The sequence below is a fragment of the Nanorana parkeri genome, unplaced genomic scaffold, assembly GCF_000935625.1.
Source record: "Nanorana parkeri isolate BGI_ZX_2015 unplaced genomic scaffold, ASM93562v1 scaffold630, whole genome shotgun sequence".
Classification (NCBI taxonomy): domain Eukaryota; kingdom Metazoa; phylum Chordata; class Amphibia; order Anura; family Dicroglossidae; genus Nanorana; species Nanorana parkeri.
In genome coordinates this window covers 718,004-730,012 of record NW_017306898.1, presented here as the reverse complement: position 1 = coordinate 730,012, position 12,009 = coordinate 718,004, and the positions used below count along the sequence as shown (strand labels likewise).

Here is a 12,009-nt window from a genome sequence, read left to right as displayed (position 1 = left end):
AGAACAACAAATGTATAGGTAATTCTAACTAAAATATTTCAGGATCTGTGATGTTTTGTACAGGAACGACAGTGGAGCGCCCGAGACCAGGTTCGCTATCCCTGTTGGCGTTGAGGAACTAAAAGTCCAGATTGCAGATCTTGTAGTTCCCCAACGCCTTCAGGGATCCCTGGTCCCATGGCACAGTTATTAATTGTCCTAGTGCTAGCCCTGGGTTCAGTATGTCTTTTGGGAGTCACTGTTCAGGCAAACATTTCTAATAAAAACAAATTATACAAGAAAAAAAAAATCAACTCTGATGTAGAGTTTTTTTTTTCCTTTTCTTCTAAACCATCAACACCACCAGTGACAGGCAATGTTAATTTATATAAATTAATAAGTTAGAAAACAGTACATTATTTACATAATAATAATAATAATATTACACTGTTATAAACAGTAAAAGTACGTGTCAGGACTTGAGGCAGTGCAAGGTAAAAAAACAATGGTTTTCGCTTATAGATGACAGGAGGAAGTATTGAAAAGAAAAACCATGCAGAACGTGGTCATACACATTACAACACACACCGCCTTCCGATCGTCAAATGTAGTGGATGCACGTTAGGGAAAAAAAATAAAACAAAAAAATAAAAAGATTACCTCTTTAATAGATCGTGTGGAAGATATGCGACAGAAAGCAACAATCTCAACACATATCTTTGTATCAAGCAAAAAACGTGAAATGACTTTAAGTGCATGAAGAGAATGGCGATGACCAGAGACGAAAACGGTCTCTCTTTTTTTTTTTTGTTGTGATTCTGAATAATTGCGATAAAGTCACATATATTGCCACAATAAAGGAAGACTGCTTCTTTCCAGAAAGAATTAAAATATACAAGTTAATTATTTCCTTGTTCGGTTTACACTAAATATCGTGTAATTAATAGGCATTTCAGACAATGGAAGTCATACAAAAAAGGCACACACGTCCTCGGACAGTTGGACAGGGTTTTCGACATAGACCTACCGAATAATAATAGTATTCATTTCTACCCTCTAACTAGGTTTTTTTTTGGATTTTTTTCAAAATTTCACGTTAAAAAAAAAAATCTCTCAGTTTTGTGTCTTTTTTGTTTTTGTACAGTTCTCGGACCAATCATGCTCTTTTCAAAAACACGTCCATGTGTTCACGTCTCACTTTTTTTTCCCCCCCTCCTCCTGAAAAAAACAATGCCGAAGAGTAACGTACATTACTTGGTAGTTTCCTGAGCAATCTTTCAATTCGGCACCCTCAGCCACGACTCCACTGACGAGCAGCTGCAAAGATCTTGGCCGTTCTCAACCAAGGCCTAAGATCAAGATGACATGCTTGTCAACAAAGACAGCCCGCATGTGTTCTCCTGGGTCAAACGTTCCCAACCAAACGTGACCTATGTGTCCAGAGGCGATGTGTCGTCTGTCAGTATTTCTGCATCGCCTTCTGGAGAGTCCTCGATCCCGGGATCGACCATATGAAGAGTTTTCGTACTGCTATAGTAACTGATACAGTCCCTGTCTTTGTCGTGGCTTTCTGAATCTTCTTCTTCAAGAGTCAGCTCGAAATGGAACTTTTCCGAGACCCCAGGGCAGTCATTGTCCTGCTCGTCCATAAGAGGAGAAGGGCTTTGAGGTATCATGCTTTGGTACCAGTTCCTATTGTCCTCCAACGTATCTAAAATATCCTGAGCATCAGGCTGGACCAAGTCTGCCCATGTTTCCCATAAAGGATGGACAATGTAGTCGATGAAGCCAACCTAGGAAAGAAAGACCAATTATTATTTTTCATTTGCAACAACAGCAGAGAAAGAAAGGTTACAGGTGATCATGCATTCATTGTACAATTAGATTAAATACATTTTTAAATATAATTAGAGTTGCTGTCCTTTAACTGTCCAATCACAGGTTGGGAGGATGGGAGGTGATCAGGCTCTATTGGTTAACTGCAGTAGGCAGGTCACAAACCTACCCTTGATCTGCTGTCTGGGCTGCATAAATCTCAGGACTAGATTATAAAACAGCTTCTGTCTACATTGTCTTGATTTCAGCCTTAAAGGAGAATTATGGGTTTAGGGCTTTTCCCCATAGTTCTCCTTAGGGTGACGGGAGGACACAAACTAGCATCCTCCCGTCACCCTAAGCTCAGTATACCACGAGCTACAGCTCGCGGTATACTGAGACGCCGCAGCTGAAGCAGATCCCATTAATTATGTCTGGATCCGCCCAGCTGCGTAAGTGACAGCTGGCTCTGCCTATCTAGAGGCAGAGCCAGCTGTACCCGCCCCTCCGTTCCGCCAGTCAGCGCGGGAGGATCGGAGCGGGGAGGGGGGAATCCAGTCCCTACCCTGTCCCGGCAGAGAGCCGTGACAGGATCGAGAAGTGAGCGAACGACAGTATGTGTTCGCTCACTTACCGATCTACTGAGCCGACCTGTGACAGTCTCATTGTCACAGGTCGGCTAGAACTATGAGGTGAGTGAAAAGCACTCACCTCATAGTTCTCCTTTAAGCTAGAAGGAACAATTTAATGTATCTGATAGTAGTGTTGGTGGACTACCAAAAGTGGCATGGCCATGGGCTATATGGACACATGAAGAGTTTTCTTCAACACCATTTACTTTTTTTAAATGTAATTTTAGACTAGTGGATGCATTCTGGGTTTCCAGCTCCACCATGGCAAGGAGTGTGACCACTTGTAATTCCTCAACCGCTACCCATTTCTGGTCCAGATTGAAATAATATTTGAAGGTGTGAGACCGGTTGGCAATATACCGGAGAAGGAACATACCTGTGATTTTTCCACAGAAGCCGTGTGCTTGTCACACATTGGACTGATCTCCATGCCCCGTTCTCGCTCTTTGTCTCCCTGTTGGAAGAACTCCTCCATGATTCTGTCCGTCCACTGCCGGTAGAGCTCCAGAGATTTTGTTGGATTGCTTAAATCTGCGCAGTGCACCATATTCCTGAGAACCTGTGATAAAGAAGACCTCGCGTTCAGTAACAGACCTCAACACTCTGTTCCACGTCATTACAACAGAAAGTTTCTAAACACAAGCTGAAAAACATGTTTTTGTGGACTTTTTTTCATTTCCCGAAGTCGGCTTGTTTATATTTTGAAGGTGAACTTTACATCATTCACTGAAGAAGAGGATTTGCCAGTAACGTCTTAGGCTGGCAGTCACTGGGTTGCACTGGCTGAATGGCCTATTGTCAGCTAATCCTGCTGGTGTGATTTTACGAAATCCTGGGATAATTTCTGATCTTGTTCTAGGAGGAAATGTCTCTCTGTAGATCCAAATCTGCCTGGCGCCACAGAAGATCTTCTAAAAGAGATTGCTCCCCTACCTATGTCATAGAACAGTCATATTCCATAACCCCTTACCCTAATAACCACTGAGTACATATTAGCAAAAAAAAAAGACTTTGCTTGTGTTGCCAATATTAACTAAATCCTTTTTTTTCCCCCAAGAATGAAAGGGATAATCTGATCAGTTGATATGAACACCACATACAGTGGTCTTTTCAAATATTATTGTAACTCAAGACCGCTTTCTTAAAGAGTTTGTTTAGCCAAAACCTTTTTTCTTTAGTTTTTGATGGAGAGGGGAAGGATTAGAACCCATGTCAAGTTTGTATTGCTGTGTTTGTCCATGCTCCGTAGAAGCACCCTCTCTATTTGCCCTGGTGACCACTGTTACCAAGACAGTTATTAGAAATCCAAAATGTCATGGTTCTCAGCAGAACAGAAATAGAGATGGCGCCTGTTCCAGAGACAACCTTAGAAGGGAATTTTCCTCACTGTATAAGGATGTCCTCTCGCTTTTTCTGGCACAGGAAGTGAAGAGAAATATTTCCAATGGGGCCAAGAAGGCAAAAATCAACTGATTTTAACTTTAGAAAAGTTCTGGTTTAATGCTACCAAAAAACAAATTATGAGTTTGAGTGGGCTGACCCTTCCAGAACATCAGGGTGTTGGGATCAGAATAAAGGAGGAAAAATAAAATGAAGGATTTAATAGGTTAATTTATAAACATACCTGTATGCGGTCGGTGTAGTTGTCCAACAGAAGAACACCAGAACTAGTAACCTTCTTGGTTTCCACCATCGTCTTCAGGTCGGCCAACAGGCTCATGTGTTTGGACATGTCTGTGGCAAGCACCTATGAAAAAGTGATAAGATAAGTAAAAAATATTCTAACCTAGCACTGGCCAATGATTTGCATGATAAGGGCTGTCTTTGAGCGCTAACTTAGTTGCAGGCCCAGTATATAGAATACAATCATGCCACAAAGTCTACAGAGTTTCTAAAAAACTGGAAGCCACATAAAACATGTCTCGTCTTCCCCACCACCATTTTTTGCCCATCGCATCCCCCACTACTTCTAGCTCATCATATCCTCCCCACCACTTCTAGCATGTCTCATCCAGCCCTCCACTTCTAGCTCATCATATCCTCCCCACCACTTCTAGCATGTCTCATCCAGCCCTCCACTTCTAGCTCATCATATCCTCCCCACCACTTCTAGCATGTCTCATCCAGCCCTCCACTTCTAGCTCATCATATCCTCCCGTCCACTACTAGCACATCTCATCCAGCCCTCACCTCTAGCTTATCATCTCCTCCCCACCACTTATAGCTCCTCTCACCTTGCGCTTCAAGCCCATTATGTCCGTCCCACCATTTCTAGCTCGTCTCAGCCGCCTCACCACTTCTAGCCCATCTCATCCACCCCACCACTTGTAGTCCATCTGAGGCCTCAAGACCCTCAACGTAATCTTAAAGATCCTTACCATGTCGATGACCATTTTCCTGAGTGATTGCCTCTGCTTCTTGGTAAGGTTCTGAAAGATGTCACAATTTTCCTCTTGCAGCAACTTAAAGCCTACAGCCAGGTGGTGATTCTCCAAGACAGACTCGTCATTATACATAAGTGCAAGTTCAGAATCTGAAAGTGAAAATATGATTTAGTGATCTCTTAGTGATCTATTAAAAAACAAACATTTATTGCAGTGAATCCTGATGATCTCCCCATGAGAACGTCCCCACTGCCTACAAAATAAAACCTGATACAAAGTAAAAATGGCTACAACTATTTGATAAGGACATAGGCCTAACATGTTCCTAATGGACATAATGAAGAACTGCCCATAACTGAGTGGTAAATGGATGACTCCTTTTGGAGATGTCTCCCAAAGATGACTATTATTGCCATGTGTACCCCACCGGGCAGGACAGTAGGTATAGCTGTATGTTAACAGCATATGTCAGTGTTTGTAGCAGTCCTAAAATCGCTTTACCATCTTACAGCATGAATAAAACTCCCAACTACATAACAACAGATCTGGGCTAGGTATTTGTGTTTCCTCACTTCTCTACACAAGATGGTAAAGCACAGCTCCCAACTTTTACTCCTTTGGAGGGACTGTCCTTCTTTTGGAACCAAATCCCTTTGTCCCTCTTTTTTCCTCTGTTGGCTGATGTATGGATCACTACTGAAGGTGTGGCAGGGGCATGCCTTTTGCCTACATATTTCATGCTATAATGTGTCCCTCTTCCCTATTCCGCAAAGTTGGAAGGTATGGGAAAAGTCTACCGTGATGCAAGGGAAACTCACTTGTATTGATCAGGAACTGATTGGAGACTCCCGGATGGTCTACGTCATGAATGGCGGCTGCAAAGATTGCGGCAAGGACTTCCATGTCGGTAAAGACAGCCTGAAAAAAAAATGTTTTCATATAACTTAAGTTTTAGAACAAAGCTTTCTACATCTACGTATTTGCAGGGCTTCCAGATAATAACACTAGTTCACTACCACCCAAAAGTAACCCAATAAATGGAGACATTCATTCCATGCACCTGTTGGCCCCAAGTGATGTGAGCAAGGACAGGCAGATGTCTCGCTGTACATTAGCTTCATTGAGACACATGCCTGTCTGTGGTTGGCCGACCCTTTTCCAGTAGATGATTGGCTACCTCTGACCTGGAGGACAACTGGTGCAATGGCACAAACTAAGTATATGCTAACAGTGAATTCTGGTAAAGGATCAGAAGAAGCAGCTGCAATGGTTTAGCAGCTTTATCCTCCTTTAGGACAGTCAAACTTCAGTGATTTCTATCAAATGACTAATGACATGGGCCAAGCGCTGACGCTGATTCATTTGCTATATAGGTGCTTTAGGTATATAGACCCCTTTTGATTTGGATTACAAGCGAAGAGAAATCCAAAACTTTGAGGTCTCGCCAGAACAGGAATGAGGACACTTGTTCCAGTAACAACAGTCTCTGCTCCTTTGGAGAGATTTCCCCCTCACTTCCTGTTGTGTCCACAGAACAGAAAGGGAAATATCCCTAATGGGACACAGATGGAAAAAAGAAAACCTGACAAGGGTTTTAACCATTCCCTACTGGATCCACAAGAAAGGAACATGAAAGGTTTTGGCTTTGGGTATACTTTCATTAAAAAAAACCTTTAACTTTATACTTTATTATAGAACTTCCTAGAGGTCCCTGTTGCCCCTCCCCCACTTAATTTCCTCTGAGGTTTCCCAACTACTTACATCCAGAGCTGGAGTGGAAAGGAGCACATGTGTGGACTGTGCGACATCAGCGGCGTGGAGGCTGTTATGATAGGCCACGTCCGAGTGGTAGTGATCTTCTAAGGTCATCGTGTAGGTGATTAGTGTGTCTGTGGGAATTTTAAATGTCTTCAGCAGATCTCTCTCCTGTGTAGTAAAACAGTAGATATATTTTAGCTTACTGAAAACACTAGAAAAGAAATAAAAGATCACTACATAATTGAAAGGAAAGACATTTCCGTTCAGTTATCGATTCCTGATACTGACCTGGAATATAGCGTACATGATGCAGGTAAGTGGTCTATTGCAAGAAAAGCCTGCAACCTTGAAGATGTTGAGTCCCCACTTGTTCAGATCCTCCAATTCCTGCGGAACGAATGAACACTAATTAACAAAACGCAGGAAGAAAATCTTTCAAATGCAACAAGTGTAGTATTAAATACTGATGAATTCAAGCTGAACCCCATGCAAACAGCTAATTATGACAAAGGATTTGTATTTCTGTCCATCTGGGTCTAAGATTTACACAGCTCTGCCATTTCCTAAATCGTGCGCCACATACTAGTTTAGGGTCAGTGACTTGGTGCCTAGGCTTAGCCTAACTGGCCCAGTACTGTCATATAGTATGAATCAGGTTATATCAGCTTGTGGAAAAGCCTGATGACACAAAGGGTTTGCTGGTGACAGGGTGTCTTTAGGATAAGAAAAAAATGGTTTCTGTATGTTAACAAAGCACTATGTATGACCCCATGTCATCTGTTTCCTAGAGCTTGGAACAGCATGTATTCACCTCACCTGGTGACCTCCCATCAAGTCTTAAAAGGCTACCAAAGTGGCAAGTGGTCTGGCCGAGCACAGCTGTCACTCAGTATTACTCCCCTCCAAGGACTCAAGTCTATTTTCTATACATCTGTGTCAGGTCATCACTGACCATCATATAACATAAAACACAAAATCCATTCGTACTTTAGACAACAAGTCTTCATTTTCCGTCTTGACTCCGAATCGGGACATGCTCGTGTTGTTGAGGCTGGAACTATGCATCAACTTCTTCACTCCGCTAATCTGCGTCATTAACTGATGCCTCTTCTTCTTCTCACGGTCTTTCTGTGTTGGGGACGGGATCTCCACATCATTCTGCTTGTCTATGAAAACAAAAGCGTACATGAATTTTAATGAAAATATTCGCAAAAACAACGATAAAGCATGAAATATTTTAAAATCTGGAGGGAAAAAACAAACATCAGAAAAAGTCAAAATACTTAAAAATTCATTTTATTAAGGCTTTCAGTTCTGTCTATTTCATATAGGTTACAACCATTTTTGTAAAATATAATGAATTAAAAGTTCACTAAGCACTGCATACCCTAAAACTGGATTGGATGTTGTTCCCAAAGACCTACGGGAACTACAAACAAAAAAGTTTGCCTTGTCTGTCGGTTTTAGGGGTATGTCATTAAGCCTTGATGGAATCCCCTTGCCAAGCCTGCTTGAGGAAAGAGCTGTTAAGCCCCTCCCATCTCCATTGACTTGACATAGTCACCTGTCATCTAGTTTATGTCAGGACCTTGAACAAGCCTTTTTACCAGCACCAAATTTGGGAGTATAGAGGGCTATTTATCCCTATGGATACCACTTCCCTCTTCAGTGGCCAATTTTTTCGCCCAATCACCGGAAAATTCAGCTAAAGCCTAATGCATAAATACTGACCCCCTTCATTAAAAGTGGGCATTACAATAAAAAACCTTGAAATACAATCGTGTGTATTCAAAACACAGATTACTCTTACAAGAAAATGCACATAGAATATCCCATTAATTTGCAACTCGGATGCTCAAATTTCTGTGCAAATTTTGCATTTGCAGTGCATTTAATACATGGCTATAAAACTGGAGCTTTAATATCCTTTAGGCTTTTTGTAAGTTTTATTTTTATGCTACAAGGAAGTATTACCATGCCATGGATAGAGTTAAAACAGCCATGCATGTAACCCACCAGCATTCTCATAAAAGTAGGTTATTCTGTCTTCTCGGCACCTCCTCCTGACCGTGTTCCTCGAGCCTCAGACATGCGCCCACTATTCTCGGCCTAATTAAAGCTCCTGCACAATGGAAAATAGTTGAGGCGAAGTGCAGCTGTGTCTGGAGAGGGGCGTGGGATAATACAGGCAGCTATTATTCACTTGCGACATCGGTTTGACACTAATAGGTGTTTCCCTGTGGGCTGCCGCATCCACTGGGAGAATTGACGAGCGGCTTGTGTCTGGAATCTCCTTCTGGAAGTGTGAAACCTTCAGTCATTTCCACGCAGAAGAGGCGATTCCCACTAAACCACTCCTACCTCCGCCAGTTTAGGCAGTTTCCCATGCAATTTTGCCATTTTTTCCCCATGCAAAATAGTAAAAAAGTGTGCAATGTATTAAACACATATGACGAAAAATATACACAATGCGGAAATTGACCCGCTTTCAGCTTGGCCTAGATTTATAAACATTTGTCCAGTGGAGCCTGGTAAAAGGTCTGAAAAAAGAGCAGGTTTCCCATAGCAATGTTAAACAATCAGATCCACGAAGCTCCTTGTTCACAGGCACTTCCTGCTAATAGGGGGACAACTCTCTCCCAGTTGTGTTCCTGCGTTGTCACCCTCATGCATGGTTAAGACTACAATTGCTTGTGCTGACAAACATCACTCAGGCACAGGCCACCATTGTCACTATCATGAAGCTGGTTCAGAGCAATGTGCACCCGGCTGGTTACTATGAAGGACAAGAGCAGTTCCTCCTGATATTTACATCAGCTGGTTGCCATGGGCAGCCAGAGCAATCCATGCCGATAATTCCATGGGTTGGTTGCTATAGGGGACAAGATCAGCCCTTGATGATACTTCCATTAAATGGTTGTTATAGGAGAAGAGTAGTCCCTCCAGATACTCCTATCAATAAGGCCTATAAGTGCAGGGGATTCCTGTATGGCAAATGTCATTGGATTTGTCACTACTTTGATGACCTCCTGTAGTGTGTATGATGTACATACTATCCAAATTCAATACACAGCATCTATTTATACCCAAATAATAAGAGTACTTCCATACCCAGCGGATGCAGCGATTTTACAGGGAGGACCCTTAACCAACCAAAAGAGTCACGGTGACATCTTTGTCCTTGGTGGTGTCACTCATTCCTGGAAGTATAGTGCAAGCCACATAGTTGGGTATCATGTTGATGTTCCAATTCCTAATGGAATGAGAGGCTGTACTTGATGTCTTACCAGTCAGGGCCAAAATATGGCCACCATGGTGATGTTTCTTAGAGTGAGCAGCCTGCGAATTTGCCAGGATCTATGAATTGACTGTCTGGGAAACATGGTGGTTGACCGGATTGAATTCAACCATTTGCCAAAAGGTCGTTTACTTGGTTTATTCCAAAGTAAGAGACATGATCCTTTTACCATGGGCGCCACGTGTTCCGAAACAGTCATTTCTGGTCATTCAGGGAGTTCTTCCACCTAAAGCGGTTGGCTAATACATGACTTTTTGAAACTTTAGCTATGTTGCTTCTTGTTTTAGCTTCCTTCGGTCCCTTTTATACATATGTTTATACTCGACAGCAGAGGTGATTCAGCTAGCCAATTCACTAGGACCTGCTGCCAACAAGGAGACACGGGGCAAGGAGATGAATGGATAAACTACCTTTTTGTTAACATGGATACACTATGGCCCACTAAAGCGGATGGATACTGAAGAGCTCCAATCTACAGGTAAAGCAAAATTCTGCTTTCAAGCAAATTTCTGCTTTCATTGAAACTAATAAATACAACAAATTAATTTTTTTTTACCTCCTTTCTTAAAGCTACATCATATGACTGACTACTAATCTTACAAAGAGCATATGGGGGATGCCCTATTTTGTATCATGGAGGGGGCACAGTTATTTTTACTGGTTCAGAACTGTTCAGTGCTATGTTGCAGCCATACACACACAGGCCTAATTTTTCTACCTATATATGACCATTGGAGGTATGATAAATCCTCAAGCTGTAAGTTTTCTGCTAACCATGGCAAGAGCTGCTGTTTTTGTGAAAAAGCACCAGGTCATGTTGGTAAGCTTCGATGCAAATGGTGAACGGGATAGTTTTCTGTAACAAATATTATAGCTTTATCTATATTTAATACCCTAATAACCATCAGCATGCGTCTCCTGCCCGGAACCCACGCGTCTTCAAAGGGAGTTCCCGAGGAATTCCATCGGAAACAAACAGGCGCACCTGCCTGCAGCCATGTAATAACGGTCATTTAACAAGAGCTGTGTCAACTCAGCAAAGCATTATGGGTATGCAGCAAATCAAAGCGCCCTTACCCAAGAATGTGCTGGAGATGTATTCAGACACCTGGTTGCCCGATCTGCTCATCTCCGAGAGGTGGGTCAGCTCCCGATTCAGCATCCTCTTGAACTGTTAAAAACAAAACAAGAATGACAATTAAAATCCAGGTCCCCCATATCTGGATGTCGTTATAAATCGGCATTTCATTTTGACATGGGCTGAATAGGTGATCGGGGCTTCCCATCTCAGGTCGGTGTGCATTTATAACCCCCTGACGTATGTTTTAATGCATGGACTCAAGGTAACGTTCATCAAAACTGGTTTCCTACAGAATAAACTTCTCAAGGGCTTTGTGACAGATGATGGTTAGCAAAAGGGAGAAGCATCACGTCAGCTTTCTAATGTTATATCATGAAAAAGACAAAGATGGCAACAGAAATCCCCCTTTTTCCATGCACAACGGCATAACATCGCTTAGTTAAGAAGACCCGAATTTCAATGATCACCTGAGGGCCTTACAGTCTCCTGATTAAGCATACTGCTTGGAAAACGCATCAACAGCACAAATCCGAAAAATGGACGACGAGGCAAAAAAAAAAAAAAAGGAAGCCCCAAATGTACGGTCCGACGATCTTTTCCACGCTAAACTGCTTGATGGGTACACAAAAATGAAAGGTCTAGATAGCATATGACCTAATTATATACAAAACTTCACCCTGCCTATAACCAGGCATAAAGAGTCCTGTCCACGCAAAGAATAAAAATAGATCGCAATAAAAACAGAGGTGCCCCAAAATGTTGAAACCCACCTTGATGTAGCCCCAAGAGACGGACAGTAGATAATTAGCCTCAGGCATTTTGGAATATTCCCCAGGGTGGAAAGCAGATCCCTCGCAAATCCAGATGTCATACAAAAGGAATTTCCAGATGGATTTAAGGGGATCCCGGGGTGGCGTTTTTCGTGGATCAGCCGCTGGGACGGGATCCAAGGACTCCGAACGGTACAGTCGTAGAGAGAAGAGAGCCCCTCGATTTCATGGTAGCCGAGCTGCACGAACGGCGGGCAGGGAGAGCACAAAGAACGCACAGGCAGCTGTCCAA

At 42.5% G+C, this 12,009-nt stretch overlaps 1 protein-coding gene across 6 annotated transcripts in view; it reads right to left on the bottom strand.

Moving 5' to 3' along the window:
* Positions 1-319: 319 nt before the first annotated feature.
* The window catches only part of PDE4B (phosphodiesterase 4B), a 247,534-nt gene continuing 235,844 nt past the window's right edge, over positions 320-12,009 (bottom strand). For 5 of the 6 annotated variants that reach the window (XM_018563088.1, XM_018563089.1, XM_018563091.1 and 2 more), the window contains 9 exons: positions 10,944-11,037; positions 7,556-7,734; positions 6,857-6,955; positions 6,572-6,736; positions 5,629-5,728; positions 4,805-4,959; positions 4,051-4,173; positions 2,803-2,985; positions 320-1,772 (listed from right to left, as the gene is read on the bottom strand). In XM_018563088.1, the coding sequence (XP_018418590.1) occupies positions 1,410-1,772; positions 2,803-2,985; positions 4,051-4,173; positions 4,805-4,959; positions 5,629-5,728; positions 6,572-6,736; positions 6,857-6,955; positions 7,556-7,734; positions 10,944-11,037 (1,461 nt within the window). In that variant the 3' untranslated portion in view covers positions 320-1,409. Of the gene's footprint in view, positions 1,773-2,802; positions 2,986-4,050; positions 4,174-4,804; positions 4,960-5,628; positions 5,729-6,571; positions 6,737-6,856; positions 6,956-7,555; positions 7,735-10,943; positions 11,038-11,717; positions 12,004-12,009 lie in introns of those variants that run through there. The other variant, XM_018563094.1, reaches the window with a different exon arrangement.